Raw genomic sequence first — 16,649 nt, 5'->3', positions numbered from 1 at the left:
CTCAGGCTGCAGGACGGAGTAAGGAGTTGCTTTCTGCTGCAGGGGGGCCGCAATATCTAGTTTGTGGGGGACTTTTCATAGTTGCAGACCATGTCTGTAGCCTGTTTTACGTTTCAGGCTTTTAGTCACTGGTGGTAGTATATCATTTTTAGTTAAGATGTTACCCCAGGCACACTTGTTGGAAACGGGCATATTTTTAGATTATGACCCAGAGGAACACATCTGGAAAATATTTATGAAGGGAGATATATGCTTCTGGAAACAGATACCAGTCATATATTTTAGAGGGAACTCAGAGACATCTGTGTCTGAAATGACTCACTATGCTTCCTTTCCTACCTGCTGTATCTCCACTTTGGATTCAAACAGCTGACAAGGGAGAGTCTAGATGGCGTGGGTTTTGGCTCTCACCTCAAAAGGGTAGTTTCCCAAACAATAATAATAATAATAATAATAGTAATAATAAAAAAAATAACCCAACACTCCACTCATGGATTCACACCTAAAAAGGTAACATCAATAAAATGTGTGCGAAAAAAGTACTATAACTGTGGAGTTTTTTTTAATAGGACTTCTTTTAATTACTAGAAACTTTGAATCACCTCATCAGTATTTTTATGCTTTATTTGAAAATCACATTCTAGGTAATTCAAGGGCCTGAAGGGAATGTGCCTCAAATGCCTTTGTGAAATTCATTCTTCTTCCCTGACATTACTCATGACATTAGAGGGAAAGAATGAAAGATACCAGAAAACTTCACTTCTAGAAGTTCCAGCTTACACGTAGGCAAATTCTTGCCACAGGACCATAGTTCACTCCAGTTCTGGGGGCAATTTGTCTTTCAAATCCGAGTGGTAAAACAGGTTGCTATTTTCTTAGGCTGTATTATTCTATTTGACATGACTACCCAAAGCTTTGTTTACATTTTAGTTACTTAATGAATGCCTTATTAAATAATTATCTCATTTCACTCATGTCAGAGAAATTTTTTAAAACATCTGTTAATGAAAAATTAGAGAAATGTTGCTAATTTAGTAAGTGTTCAAAAATCAGTTATACTACTTAGGTTATTATTTCAGACAAACAAAAATAATAGAAAAGAAATCAGATTACATATTTAAAAAAGGGAAAAATGCTACATGATGATGACGTTGAGGGCCAGTATATCTCCTTTTTTGACTTTAGCTGCTGTTGTTGTCATTTATATGTAAGTTCTATTAATTTTAGAATTATATATATTTTATTAATAAAAATAATTGGGTTCAACTGGATTTTGTGAGTTGTATTTAATGCATTTATTATGCATTTTTTATTTTCACACTCAGACACCATTAAACATTTTATATCATGCTGAAATCTGTTAGTTTTCTCCTAAGACATCCCGTTTCATCAAAAAAAGTAAAAGAAATAACAGTGGTCTAAAATAAAGAATTTCTTGCTGAATATAAATGACAAAATTTTGTTCTTATAGAATGTGATCCTATAAATGATAGTAAAAACTTATACCAGAAATGTTGGGGGAGAAAATGTCACTCTTTGTTTTATTTTGTTTGTTTTTAGTTTGTTAATGTGCTAATACTGATTCAATTGATTTTCAGTTTTAAGTGATAAACCAACCTCAAATTTCAGGGCTAAACTCAACTTGGGCCATGATGGCCTTTTTAAATATTGCTGGATTCTATTTGCTAATAAACTGGTAATATTTTGGGGGATATGAGAATGTAGTTTTCTTAATTTTTGTAATATCTGTCTAATTTGGAGATCAGGGTGATGATGTTATAAAATGAGTTAGGAAGCTTTCCCTCTTCTAATTTCTAGAATTGTTTGTGCATAGTTGAGATTATTTATATCTAAATGACTGATAGAATTCACCAGAGAAGTTTCTGAGCCTCAATTTTTTTGTGGGTACATTTTAAACTATGCCTTTTATATCTTCAACGCTTGTGTGGCTTTCACATCAGCTATTTTATCTTGAGTAAGCTTTTTTGGCTTTTGTCTTTCAAGGAACAAACTCACTTCACTTTAGTTATCAAATTTATTGTCATTATATTTTCCATAATAATTCCTTGCTGACTTTTTATTATCTATAGGACATGTCATGGTGGTTTTTCATTCTTAATATTGATGATTTGTGTCTTCTCTTCTTTATTTTCCTAACCAATGTATCTAGAAGTGTTATTGATCATTTAAAAAATGATCAGCTTCTGGTTTCATTGATTTTCTATTTTGTCATTATTTTTATTTTATTTATTTCAGCTTTTGTCTTTATTTTTTCTTCTTTATACTTTAGGTTTAATTTGCTCTTCTCTAGTTTCTTAAGGTAGAAGTTCAGATAAATGGTTTGAGATCTTTCTTCTCTTCTACTATAAGCATGTAGTAAGTTTTCCTCTAAGCACTACTTTTACTGCATTCTATAAATTTTGATATATTGATTTTAACTTTTACTTTCTTTAAAATATTTCTAATTTTCCTTGCAATTTCTTGTTTCATGTTTTATTAGAATTTTAAAAGTGTGTTTTTAAATTTTAATGGTGTTCTTCAGTGATTGATTTCCAGTTTAATGTATTTGTGGTCAGACACCTTATTTTGTATAATTTCAATCCTTTTAAATTTATTGGCACTGACTATATGGCCCAGAATGTGGCCTATTTTGATGACTGTCCCATGTGGCCTTGAAAAGAAAGTGTACACCCCTACAGTCATTGCAGCATTATTCATGGTGGCCAAGACATGGAAACCACCTAAGTGCCCTGCGATAGAGAGCTGGGTAAAGAAGATGTGGGACATGCACACAATGGACTACCACTCAGCCACGAGAAAGGGTGAAATGCTGCCATTTGCGACAACACGGATGGACCTTGAGAATATTATGCTAAGTGAAATAAGCCAGTCAGAAAAAGCTAAGAGCCACATGATGTCACTCATACGTGGGATATAAAACTGAAACTCCTTGTGGACACAAACAACAGTGTGGTGGTTGCCAGAGGGAAGGGGGTGGAAGGGTGGGGGTAGAGGGGGGCTTAATATATGGTGACAGAAGATAAGACTTTGGGTGGTGGGCACACAGAGCAATATACAGATTTTGTGACATAGAAACCCCACCTGAAACCTCTGTGTTCATATTGACCATGGTCACCCCAATAAATTAAAAACAGAAGAGAATGTGTATTCTTTGCTGGGCAGAGTGCCCTCTAAGCATCAATCAGGTGTAGCTGCTGATAGTGTTCAAGTCTTCTGTGTCCTCATGAGTTCCATGAGCTCTATCAAACACAGAGAGAGGAGTGTACTTGTGGTTTTGTTTGTTTCTTCTTTGAGCTTTATCAATGTTTTGTGTGTATTTTCAAGTTCTGTGTTTAGATGAGTATATCTTACAATTTTATATATGTTTCTGATGAACATCTTAGTGTTTATCATTAAGAAACATCCTTCCCTATTCCCTATTCCATGCTCAAAAATATACCTTGCCTAATAGAAAACTATGTATTCTAATTTTCTTTTAAATAAAGTTAGCATGATACATATTTTTTATCATTCCGATTATTTATCATTACACTATCATTCTGGGCCATATAATGAATGAGTGAATGACAGTTCCTATCTGCTATAAGTGTCATTTGTCTTTATATTTAAAGCAGGTTTTTTCTTGTATACAGCATATAACTGTCCCTTGTTTTTTTATTTTAGTTTTATTTTCTTTTTAAAAAACATATCTTTATTGATTTCAGAGAGAGGAAAGGAGAGGGAGAGAGAGACAGAAACATCAATGATCAGGGAGTCATTGATCGGCTGCCTCCTGCACGCCCCTGACTGGGGATCAAGCCCGCAACCCGGGCATGTGCCCTGACCGGGAATCGAACCCCGATCACCTGGATCCTAGGCTGACGCTCAACCACTGAGTCACACCCTGCCGGGGTGTCCCTTGTTTTTTATTGAATTAAGTGATTTTTGCTTTTTAATGGAGTGGTAAGTGATTTACATTTCATTGAATCACTGATACATCGGTTTAAACCTACGATCTTGTCATTTGTTTTCTGTTTGTCTTACTCAATTTTTGTTCCTTTCATTCTGTCTTATTGGATTAATTTGCTAATTTTCAAGATTTCATTTTATCTCTTTTATTGATTAATTAGCTCAAAAATATTTTAAGTATTTGTTCTAAAGTTTACAATGTAAGTATTTAATTTGCACCAGCCTACCTTCAAATAACTTCTTCCAATAGTATACTTTCATTTTTCCTTTCTAGCTTTTATTGGAAACTTTTTTGTCATGTATTTTATCTCTACATATGTTATTAATCCCACAATATGTTATTTTTGCTTTCAGCCATCAATGATCTTTTAGATGGATTTTAATGAGAAAATATTTTATATTTACTCACACTTTTATAATTTCTGGTGTTCTTCATTCCTTTGTATAGATTCAGATTTCCATCTGGTATCATTTCCCTGCTACCTGAGGAACTTTAACATTTTTTGCAGTGCAGGTCTGTAAGCAATAAATTCTCTCAGCTTTTGTTTGTCTAAAAAGAATTTTACCTTGCTTTTTTTTTAAAAAAAGTATGTTTTATTGATTTTCAGAGAGAGAAGAGGGGAGAGGGATAGAGAGAGAGAAATATCGATCAACGAGAATCAAACTGTGACAGCTTGGTTCCTGAGTTGACGACCAACCACTGAGCCACACCAAGCAGAAAGTTATTTTTAAACGAAAGTTATTTTCATTGGATAAAGAATTCTAGGGTGAGATTATTATTTCCCCTCCCCCTGCCCCATACTTTAAAGATGCACCTCTACTGCCTTCTGGTGTATGTTGCTTGGATGTTGATCTGATCTGCAAGAATTCTAATCATCATTCCTATGTATGTCATATAACTTTTCCCCTGGCTGCTTTACAGAGTTTCTCACTGTCACTGGTTTTCAGCAATTTGATTGTAATATGACATGGTGTCATTTTGGTTTTTTCCTACTTGAAGTTTGTTGAACTTCTTGGATTTGGGGGCCTGTAGATTTCATCATATTTGGAAATTATTGGAGACTTGTTTTCTATTTCTTCTCCTCTTTCTGGGACTCTAGTTACATATATGTTAGACTGGTTGATATTTTTTACATCACTCTGAGTTTATTATCTTCCATCTTTTGTCCTTCTGTACTTCATTTTGGATAGATTCTGTTGCTAGTTCTTCCATTTCGCTATTTGTTTTTTATTTCTGCAGTGTCTGATATGCTATTCATTCCCACCAGTGTATTTTTCAAGTCAGATATTGTGTTTTCTCTTAATTTTCTTATTTATTGATTTTTTGAGAGAGATTTGTTGTTCCACTTATTTATGCATTCATTGGTTGCTTCTTGTATGTGCCCTGACTGGGGATCGAACCTGCAATCTTGGCATATCAGGATGACACTCTAACCAACAGTGTACCCAGCTAGGGTGAGATATTGTGTTTTCTATACCTAGGAATTATATTCAGTTTTTTGACAATGTTAATTTCTCTCATTATGATCCTTCTGTCTTTTAAATATTTGAACATATCGTATTTATAATAGATGTAGTGTAATCTAACATTAATTTTATCACTTCAGAATTTAGTTCTGTGTTGGCAGTTCTCCAATATTTAAAAATAGTGTTCCCCTAGAGTTTTCAACTCTTTAGATATTTATGGCTAAAAGTTCATTTTGACTGCATTACACCCTCCTGGCAGAAGTAGAATTCCACATATTCATTTTTCATGTTATTATTGTATTCTTTTGTATTGATGTTAGAGGAGCTTATATGGAAAAAGGTGGGGGTTTTTGTGCTTTTGTTAGTTATCAAATTTTTACTATCTTGGTAGATACTGCATCTTTTTTGGGGGGGGCGTAGGGTGGGACTGTAAACATAGGAGAGGAAGCCTGTTAGATAATTAGGCCTATGGTTTCTGAAGAGAAAGACTCCTGTCTAGATGACGATGATGATGATTTTAAATCCTCACCCGAGGATATTTTTTCCATTGCTTTTGAGACAGAGTGGAAGGGAGAGAGAGAGGGAGAGAAACATCGATGTGAGAGAGACACATCAATTGGTTGCCTCCTGCACTATTCCCGCCTGCAACTGAGGTATGTGCCCTTGGCTGGGACCTGGAACCCTTCAGTCTGCAGGCCAACACTCTAATCACTGAGCCAAACAGTCTAGGGCAAGATTATTTTTTTTACTCGCACAATAATCATAATACTTGGCACATAAATGGCTCCTCAGACACTGTTGGTCAATGAATATCAACAACAACAAAAAGAAAGGAGTGAAAGAATGAACATAGAAAAAAGCTATATAATTAGAAGTACCATTCTTTATCAAAAGATGTAAATATATTCTTAAGATCTTGTTACATATCGCCTTCTTACTCTTTAGAAAATGATACCCATTTATATTACCATCAGCCACAAAAGCATTTACTCATTTCCTTGCAGTTCTGCCAACATTGAACTAAATCATTTTTATGTCTCTAAGAACTGATGAACAGCAAACATTCAGAACCATTAATTTGTACACTAAACCTTTACATTTCTTTGCCAATTTTCTTGTTAGACTTGGGATCTCTTAATAAAAATTTTTTGCCTGAGAGGAATTCAAGTTATTTACACAATTATCCCATCCTAACCATTTTCTGTATTCACTCTTTTTCTTTAAAAGATATTAGTTGTAAAAATTCTAGATTACTACATTGTTACCTATTAACCTAATATTAGCCTGTTAGTCTTTTCACATGAGTCATTCATTGGGCGTGAAGCTATTAAAATATCTTCAAAAATTTTGAAGAGTTTGTAAAGATGTGGGCAAATTAATGTGTTTTAAAATCACTTAAAAAGGTTTTCTGAAAATAGGTCAGTAATAAATAAAATGCAGTAAGCATCATTTTAGCATATACGACTATACTCACAAAAAAGTGAGAGAAATCTCCAGAGGACAAAAATATGAAGGTAACTGAACACAAAAGAGTGTGAGCTGATACTTTAGATTTCTTAGAGGGGTATGTGAGTCTTGATAAAATAGAGGTTTGGAAATTAACCGAGCATAAATCCATGCTGACGTAGCATGTAGGAGCTGGTCCTACAGAAAGATAAGGAGTTGGAAATTATATACACATATGGGCAAAGGTAGACTAAACATTATCTGTCCTGAATACATGTAGGTGCCAAGGAAAACTTTTGGTCTCGGCCAAGGCTCTAGTTGGAAAAAAAAAAAAATCTTGTAAATTTATAATCACAAACCTGATCACACAAGTCTGAGGTTTGAAATGCCATCACCTCTGTATTCTGGGAACTACATACCAATAAATTATATAAATTTGGGTCCTAGACTAGTTATAATCTTGGCACATGTCAAATCAGGTCACATAGGATTACCATACATAAAGACCTGGGCAGATAAACTCACATGACAAATTCACTGTTTGTTGTGCTGTTCTGAGTCTTGTCAAACACAGGGAATCACATAGTCAAACGACCATCAAGATACAGAGTAGCTCCATTTCTCAAAAACTTCCATTCTGCTCCTCTTTTGTAGTCAGAGATTCTCCATACTCTTGGCCATTGGTGACCACTGACCTGTCTAGCATCTCTGTAGTTTTGTCTCTTCCAGGCTGCCATATAAATAAAATCACACAGAATGTACCCATCTGCAGATGTAACACATGCAGTTGAGATTCATCCACATTGTTGCAGACATTATTCTAGTCTTTTTAAATTTCTAGTTAGTAGTCTTTAATAGTCTCAATATCTGGTCAACTCAAGGTTGCATTGTTCAGATTTTAATAGATAACAATAACTTTTGTTACATATTTGAATAGTTGTTATTTATTTTTTTCATTTTACTAAAAGCTATGTGAAATGGACATCATTTAATTTACTAGTATAATTGTTTTTCTCATTTTTCAGTAAATTTCTAGGTAGAATGATCTACCTCTCAAAAGAAGAGGGGATTCCTCCCACAGTGATTCATCAAGTATTTCCAGTTAGTAAACCCCAGTCATTCATTGGGTGTGAAGCTATTAAAATATCTTCAAAAATTTTGAAGGCACTACAAAAATCCAATTTTTAGAAAATAGCGACTCTACAGATGTGCAATGTGTCAGTTACCACTATTGCAACTTTCCTTCTTTGGCAAATAATGAAAATAATGGTTTTCCTCATGCCAACTAAATTTGGGCATGCCAAGAGTTTGTCAGGCTGAGTGAGTCTTTTAGCACAGGATGCTATATTTATCTATGCAGCACCACATCTTGATAAATGTTTGTTAAACACATAATATGTGCCAGGCACTATGCCTCACATCAAATATAAAGATTATTTTTACCTTTGAAACACACATCAGCTGCTAGTGGAAGAGACAAACAAGTAAAAAGATAATTTCAATATACGGTAATAATTTTTCCAAAAGCACTGTGCCAGTCACTTATCAATTTATTGTCTCTCAGCTCCAAATCCATCTTTCATGGCCTGCTTGTGATAGTGAAACATTTGTCTCTTGCTGGCTGGCATGGTGCTGAATTAAGCTTTGTCAGTAGAGGGTGCTGGAGGGACACTGCAGGTGGTGGGGATGGCGTCCTGGTTCCATGTGCCTTCCAGCAGGCCTGCCCCTGCACTGCTGGGCTAGCATGCAGGACACCAGTGGAACTCACCTTCAGTGCCTTTCAGCAGCACCCCTGTAGAAGTCTTTGCGGTGTGATCCAGAAGTGCCCCAATAGGCTTTCCAGGAGTAAGTGTAACAGTGCCTCCCCAAGCAGTTTGCAGGTGAAGGGAGTGGTGCGGTCATCTTAGCTGGCTCTCCACGGGGGAGTTCAGTGGCATCTGAGCTGGCTCTCCATGGGGGAGTTCAGTGGCATCTGAGCTGGCTCTCCATGGGGGAGTTCAGTGGCATCTTAGCTGGCTCTCCATGGGGCAGTTCAGTGGCATCTTAGCTGGCTCTCCACGGGGGAGTTCAGTGGCATCTTAGCTGGCTCTCCACGGGGGAGTTCAGTGGCATCTTAGCTGGCTCTCCATGGGGCAGTTCAGTGGCATCTTAGCTGGCTCTCCATGGGGGAGTTTAGTGGCATCTTAGCTGGCTCTCCATGGGGGAGTTTAGTGGCATCTGAGCTGGCTCTCCATGGGGGAGTTTAGTGGCATCTGAGCTGGCTCTCCATGGGGGAGTTTAGTGGCATCTGAGCTGGCTCTCCATGGGGGAGTTTAGTGGCATCTGAGCTGGCTCTCCATGGGGCAGTTCAGTGGCATCTTAGCTGGCTCTCCATGGGGCAGTTCAGTGGCATCTTAGCTGGCTCTCCACGGGGGAGTTCAGTGGCATCTTAGCTGGCTCTCCACGGGGGAGTTCAGTGGCATCTTAGCTGGCTCTCCATGGGGCAGTTCAGTGGCATCTTAGCTGGCTCTCCATGGGGGAGTTTAGTGGCATCTGAGCTGGCTCTCCATGGGGGAGTTTAGTGGCATCTGAGCTGGCTCTCCATGGGGGAGTTCAGTGGCATCTGAGCTGGCTCTCCATGGGGGAGTTTAGTGGCATCTTCCCGTTGCCAGGCAGCAGCTTCTAGATGAGTTCTGCAGTCACTGCGGCTAGCTTCACGAAAGTAAATTCACTGGCACACCTGCAAGGGTAAGTTCATTACTGTAGGGTTTCTGTCTCCTTCCTGGGCCCTGACTTATAAGCACTATTATTTTATCTTAACCATAAATAAGTTGATTGGCCCTAAATTAACAATGATACACAGAACACTATTTAGATGGGGTTTCGTTATATGCCAATATCCCTATATTTACATGTTTTTCCTCTTTGCTTAATAATGCATATTACACCTTAAATAATCACAGATTTTTGTAATTGCTTTTTCTCCCTTAGGGAATCGCTATTAACTTCTTTTAATGTGAACAATGTACCTGAAAGATCCATTCTCATAACACCTAAAAATGAATGCTGAAGAAATAGTACAGTGCACCATGCCTGAGAAAGTGATCTCCCTAGTAAAGAAATGAGCGAATTATAAATTTAACCCAAAACTTCAATAATCCATGGGCCTTGGGGATTAAGTTTGTGAAAAATGGGTTATTAACCAGTCAGTGTTCAACTTCACTGTCTCGTGGACACTGAGGTTTCAGAACAGACCTTCTGTGTGCCAACACAGGAATTTAGTAGCCAGGTAAATGAGACTGAATTCACTCTTTTTAAAAAGTATTAATCAGGGAATAGTATTTTACATCTTCTGGAAGCAAGTACTCATGGATTTTAGAGGGGCATTATCTCTATTACTTTTGTAAAAAGTTACTACAGTTACAGAAGTTTGAGGCAATGCATTCCAGAATTCAGTTTAGTAACACAGCAACACTCCACTTGGATCCTACAGTGTGAAACACAGAGATTAGCAATTCTTGCCCATCAGGAGTTTATAATCCAGTAAGGAAGAGACCATGTATATAACAAGTAGACAAGGGCAAATGAGTGATTATAAGGATCATGGCAGCCAAGAGAAAGTGCCTCCCCACTCTCCAGTAGCTGCAGGGAGTTTAACTGACCCAGGCCCCTGCCGCCTGGTGTTGAGTCCTCACAGCTTTCATGCTGAAGCCACATGGGCTCCCATGGGCTGCTCCAGGCCAGCCACTGAGAGTGGCAGCAATCCTAAGGCCGGCCACTTCTGGGAGAAGCTGCGCTCCCGCGATGGAAGACTTTGGCTTGAGATCCTGCTGAACTTTTCTTGGAAGGGCACTACACCCAGTTCCTCCCTTCTCTCTCCTTCACTCATCTTAGCTGGCTCTCTGTGGGGATTTTAGTGGCATAGCCTGATGGCTTATCCGGCCTCCCTTGGCTCCATCCCCATTTTTTTCACAGATATTTCCTGTGAAGTCGTTGCACATTTAATTCCATCTTGGCTCTATTTCTTGGAGGACTCAGACTTATGCACAGACAAGCAACCTGTGCAAAAATATAAGCAGAAATATTCATTCTGAAAATCCATTTCAGAGAAAGTACCTTTTAATCTAGACTTTGAAAGAAGAGTTGGATTTTCATAGGAGAGATAAAGGACAAAGACAGGCTGGCTTGTGGGAGAGCAAATGGCAAGGTCAGAGCAAGCCGCCCATCATGGCCAGAATGTAAAATGTGTAACAGAATATAATGAAGACAAAGGTACGAAAACAAGGGGGGGGCAGGGGACAGTTGTCAAACGTTGTGCTAAGAAATTTAGTTAATTCCTAATCATTTTAGCATTCCCAATAGGAAAGTGAAAAAAGCTTATCTCAGACAGGAGGCTTTTGACTACAAGGAAAAACCCAATTTAAAGTGACTTTAAACAGATTTTATTGCTCACATTCCAAGAGGTGAGATAAGGTAGGCATTTGGGTAGGTAGATTAATTTAATGATAGTTTACAAGGGCTGAGGTCTTCCATCTCTGCTCGTCACTTTTCAAAAAGGAAACACATCAACAGTATGTTCCTTCCCCAAATCCCTGCAACGTGAAGGGCCCCAGCCAAAGAGCCAAACCTTTTCCCTTCTCATGGTTTATCAGCTTCACGTTGTGTTAACAATTCTCTGAGCTGATACGAGTAACTAGAGCTTATAACTACGGCCTGCTTCCTATGTATCAGGAACTGTTCTAAATGCTCTGTATATTTACTCATCTAATGCTCTCAACGACTGAGGCAGATACTATTGTCCCCATTTTATAATTAAGGAAACTGAGGCCCAGAGAATTAAGGTAATGTGTTTTAAGTCACTTAGCTTTGAAGAGTCGCCAAACCCAGGCAGTCTGACTGCAGACGCTGGCTCTGAACCACTAGACTAATCCCTTGGTATCAGCTGGAATGCTCTTGACCCTCAGGCACAAGCTCAAAAGCTGTTATACTCAAAACAATTCAACTGCTAAAATATTTTCCATTTTTTTAAACAGCAGAGTTAAAATAGACTCTGTGTATAATGTCAATACCCTACCATTTAACTTGGTAATGAAACCCACCCAAACTAAGGTGTTGAGTGGACAGTAGCTAATAACACCTACCAATCAGATGTGTGGCTGGCTTGTTTCGAGTTTTGAATCTGTAGGGCTTCCTACACAATTTACAATGTTTAAGTCCTTCATTTCAATTTCTACCCAAGGGGAGCTCACCCAGGACTGCCACTCAGTAAATGATGATCAGTTTCTTTATTCCAAAATATGTTGAGGCAAGTAAGTAGTGGTTTTTTTTTTTCTGAACCCATTAATTTTTATTGGTTTATTAAATCTGTAGGATAAGATTCTGTGGAAGTGAATTCATAACTTGCTTTTGATAAAATTCAGTTTTCTCCAGTATTTTGTCTCTAGACCAACAGAAAGAGCAGTGATAATATATTTTCAGAGGCAAAATTGGTGTGGATGTTTTCCCCCCCTCTTTGCAGAACTTTAGACTCTGAAGAAGTATTTTAGTACCTTATTGAAAGAACAGCTAGCTTTACTGCCAAACAGCTCTTTATGAAAGGCATGTAAATACAGCAGAGTAAACAAGATAATTCTATTTCATTTGAAAAACACTTTCCTAATTATGTGAACATGTTTGGAAGAGTATGAAATGCTCTGTATTTAGTTCTGTAAGAAGTTTGGCTATGATATTTATGATGTAGTCATCGCCAGGATTTAAAAGTTATATTAATATTGAATGCAAAAGTATTTTCTTTTCTCTCTTATTTTTTTAATAAAGGAAAATGCTCATTAAAAATTGATCACACACACGAAAATGTTGGCTTCTTTACAAGGCTGATCTTTTCAAGCTGAAACGATATTCCCAGTACCAGTAGGGGCTGCATGCTTACTTATTTAAAAATGAGACATTAGTAGATTTTCAATCTTTTCTTATGAGAAAAGAACCTTCCTGAAGCCTGTTTTCTACTTGCCTGTCCTCTCTGTGAGTTAAAATTGGGTCACATACCCTTTCCTTAACCAATGAATGGCAAGCGAGTAGCATTACCATTAGACTAATCAGACCAGACAACTTCTCCTTGGGCAATGGACTATTTGGGGAATAGGTAGATAAATAATCACAGGAGATTTGCTAAGGAGAAAGTTGAGAGAGCTCTTTCAAGGCAACCAACAGTGTTCATTGTAATGGTAAAGACATTTTATGAAGAGAATTTTAGGGACAGTATGGAAAAAGAATTGAAGAGAGATTAAAATAGGTGGCTAGTTGGACAGCTAATGCAGCAGCCATAAGAAGGGATAACCAAAGTAGTGACAATGGAATCAGTAAATGGATAGGATACAAACATTAGTTTAAGAAGCACAGAAGAAAGGAATAGAATCAGAAAGGTGCAGTGTCAGGGAATTTAAAAGAGGTAAGACTTTTATAGAGGAGGAGGGGGCAGTGAAGCAGTTCAAGCCCAGGCTTTGGCATCAGGCTGACTCTAACTGACTGCCACCTCCAGCTTTAACCAGCCACACTTCCCTGGGGCAGGTGCTCCTGAGGAATGAGGCATAATCCAGGTTGGTTCAGCATTGGTGAACTTTGGCAGCACGGACTGGACTCCACAGCCCGCTCCACCTATTAGCTATATTATCTTGGGCTCCCAAAGCCTTGGTCTCATCATCAGAGATAATATTTAATATTTTATGTTCTTACTCATTATGAATTATTGTTTTCTTTTGACATCAGACAACATATTATTATATAGTGAAAATTCAAAATGTAAAATTGTGATAAATGATATAAAAGATACTTCCTGTGATTAAATGTGATTTTTTAAAAAAAAAAATTCAGCCCAGCTGGTGTGGCTCAGTGGCTGAGCATCGATCTATGATACACGAGATCGCAGTTTGATTCCCGGTCAGGGCACATGCCGGGGTTGTGGGCTCGATCCCCAGTCGGGGGCCTGCAGGAGGCAGCCAATCAATGACTCTCTCATCATTGATGTTTCTCTCTCTCCCTCTCCCTCTCTCTTCCTCTCTCTGAAGTCAATAAAGATAAATTAAAAAAAAAAAATTTAGCTGTGCCTGGCAGAGAATAAGTTACCAAAGACATAATAGCTATGATTCTGCCATAAAATTGAGAAATTCTTGGCTTTGCTGATTAGGACACCCTGGGTAGCCTTTGAGAACCAGATTCACTGCAATGTAATGAACAGAAAAAAAAAAGTAAGAGCTGAAGGAGGAAGATGGTGGAAGAAATCTCTGCTATAAAATAAGATGAGTGGGCCCAGTTGGCCGAGAGCAGGTCTGATGCCTTCACTTCTGCTTCTGTTTCTCTTCAGGACAGAGAAGTAGGGATTAAAGACCATCAGTAACTCCACCCTACTCATCTGTACTTATCAAATCGGCACAAAGAGATCTGCATCTTCCTTCCAAGTTATGAAATCTTTGATTTGGTTACATTGAAAAAGTTATTCTTCCTTCTAGAACCACTTTCTTTAGGAAATGTCCCTAACTCCTGCAATTTTTCTCACTGGTCACTACAATTAGAAGGACTCCCTCCGGTGCCTCGATTTAATCTGAAAACACAGGAAGACCAGAGTTGGAGGAGGGGGGCAGTGAAGCAGCTGAAGCCCAGGCTTTAGCGTCCGGCTGACTCGGAACTGACCACCACCTCCAGTGTGCAGATGGGTAAAATGATATAGATGCAAACAGCAAGCACTGTCTCTAGCCTTAAGGAATTCATGGCTGGTGGTAGGTGGGGCATGATTTCGCTAAAGACAATCCCAAAACTGTGGTGATGAAACTATGCACTGGAGACAGCCCTGGGGAGGAGAGCCAAGAAGGCAGCTGGATTCCGGAGGCACTCAGGTAGCATCTGAGTCTTAAAAAGAGAGTACCAGGTAGTCAGAGGACAGGAGGAAGGAGAGAAAGGAGAGAGCGAGCTTTTCTGGCCTAAGGGATTGGATCAACGGGCCAAGGTGGCACCTGGCAGAAACACCTGATTCCCAGCTCGCCCATGTTTTCTGTATAGATTCTCACAAGCCCTTCCTTTAGGCTATAGCTCCCTTTCAGCCACGAAAGCCTCTTAGATTCACCTTCCACAGACTTGACAAAAATGACTGACTAGAAGTTTTCAAAGTGAAATAATTTTGTTATCTGCAAACCATGAAGAGTCAATGTCCCTGGCTTCAAGAGTAGCAGAGAGAGCGTGGTCTGGATTTGGCTCAACTTGGCAAAAAACGTCTTAGGGGGCTGGAAAGAAAAGGAAAAGGGACACACACACCACCACCACCAATAACAACAACACAAAATGAAAATCATATTTAAAGGCCAATTTGCTCATGCATTGGACACTTACATGACAAAAATTTAGGTATTTTATTTCCAAATACTTGGCCAGTCCCAAATGCAAAGCTGAGAAGCTCTAGAGTCAGAATTTAGGCCCCTATCAAATTCAAGAACGCCAGCCTTCCTGAGAGTGCCCTTACAGGTTGTCTAACAAACCCACGGTTCATTCTCACACAAGCGTTCCTGGAGCACTTACAGCTTACCAAGCCTGGAGAGAGGATTTGGGTTTATCATTACGGACAGGCAACATTCTCTGCTTTCACTGAGCCTGCGGCCTGAAAGACTTAAATTTCAAAATGCATGTTATACTATAGATTGTTAACATTTAAATTTCAAAAATTACACGATTACTTCATGAAATACTTGTGCTGCTTAAGAAAGCCATGTAGTCTATAGGCAGATTTCGCTTGTGCACAGATCAATTATTCCGTGACTTTCAAATATAGGCATTTCCAAAACCTAATCCTTGAGCCACAGGCATCTGCTAGGATTAAAAGCCTTTTGCTGTCTACACCACATACTTGACCCCAGAAGCGACTGAGGTGTGCAGAAATCGAGTTAAACACGAAACACATCTCTAGAAGCCTATCAATCAAAAATATTTGCTAAGTGCAGTGCAACGTGTTCTTTTCCTTCCTATAAATATATATATATTTTTAATTTTTTTGTTATTATTTTTTTCCAGGGGTAGGTGGGCACGAGGTCGTCTCCGTGTGCAAGAGCTCGCCTCCACCGGCCCGCGGGCTGTGGCGGGCCGGGGCCCCGGGAGCGCGGGCCGCCGAGCATGCTCAGTAGCGGCGCCCGGGGCTCGCGGCGAGCGCGGGCGGCGCGGGCCGGGGCGGCCGCAGCTGCTCCCGGTTCCTGGAAAGCCGACCTCTGCCGGGCGAGCGGCGGCCTCGGCGCCGGCGCTCAGGCGCAGCGGCGCGCAGCGGGCTCCCGGGCGCCCCCCGCCCCAGCCGCTCCGCCCGCGCGGCGCGGGACTCCGCCTCCCGGCGCCCACGCGGGAGCCCCGCGCTTCCAGCGGCGGCCGGATGATGGAGCAGAAATGACAGGCTCGCGGTTTCCCGCGACCCGCGCGTGAACGCAACTTTGAGCCAGAGCCAGGCGGCGCCGCGCGTTGCTGCAGAAAGTGCCCGGGACGCCTGCGGCAGCAGCCCCGAGCGCCGCGCCTCTCCCCTCGGGGCGCCTGGGTCCCCAGCCCCGCCTGGCAGCGATGGTGACAGTCGCCGCGAAGCTGGTGCTCTGCTTCCACCTCAGGTAAGCGGGGCGCGTCCGCGTGCTCGGGCTGGCGTGTGACCCTGGGACCACCGTGAGAGCTCTGGCGCCCGGCTCTGCTCTCACACCCCAAGTTTCTTTCTAACGAAGGCGAGATGAGGGGCTCTGCTGGATGGGTTGAAAAATCCTCTCAGGCGGAGGTTG

At 40.0% G+C, this 16,649-nt stretch overlaps 1 protein-coding gene across 1 annotated transcript in view; it reads left to right on the top strand.

Moving 5' to 3' along the window:
- The first annotated feature begins 16,197 nt into the window (after positions 1 to 16,197).
- Positions 16,198 to 16,649, top strand: part of ARHGAP18 (Rho GTPase activating protein 18) — a 160,610-nt gene continuing 160,158 nt past the window's right edge. Inside the window, exon 1 of the mRNA XM_081141396.1 lies at positions 16,198 to 16,487. Coding sequence (XP_080997522.1) covers positions 16,444 to 16,487 — 44 coding nt within the window. The 5' untranslated portion in view covers positions 16,198 to 16,443. The remainder of the gene's footprint in view (positions 16,488 to 16,649) is intronic.

The sequence above is a fragment of the Miniopterus schreibersii genome (genome assembly GCF_964146895.1).
Source record: "Miniopterus schreibersii genome assembly, chromosome: 6".
In the NCBI taxonomy this organism is placed as follows: domain Eukaryota; kingdom Metazoa; phylum Chordata; class Mammalia; order Chiroptera; family Miniopteridae; genus Miniopterus; species Miniopterus schreibersii.
Note: the sequence above shows the minus strand (reverse complement) of the source record. Positions and strands in the feature narration are given on the sequence as shown.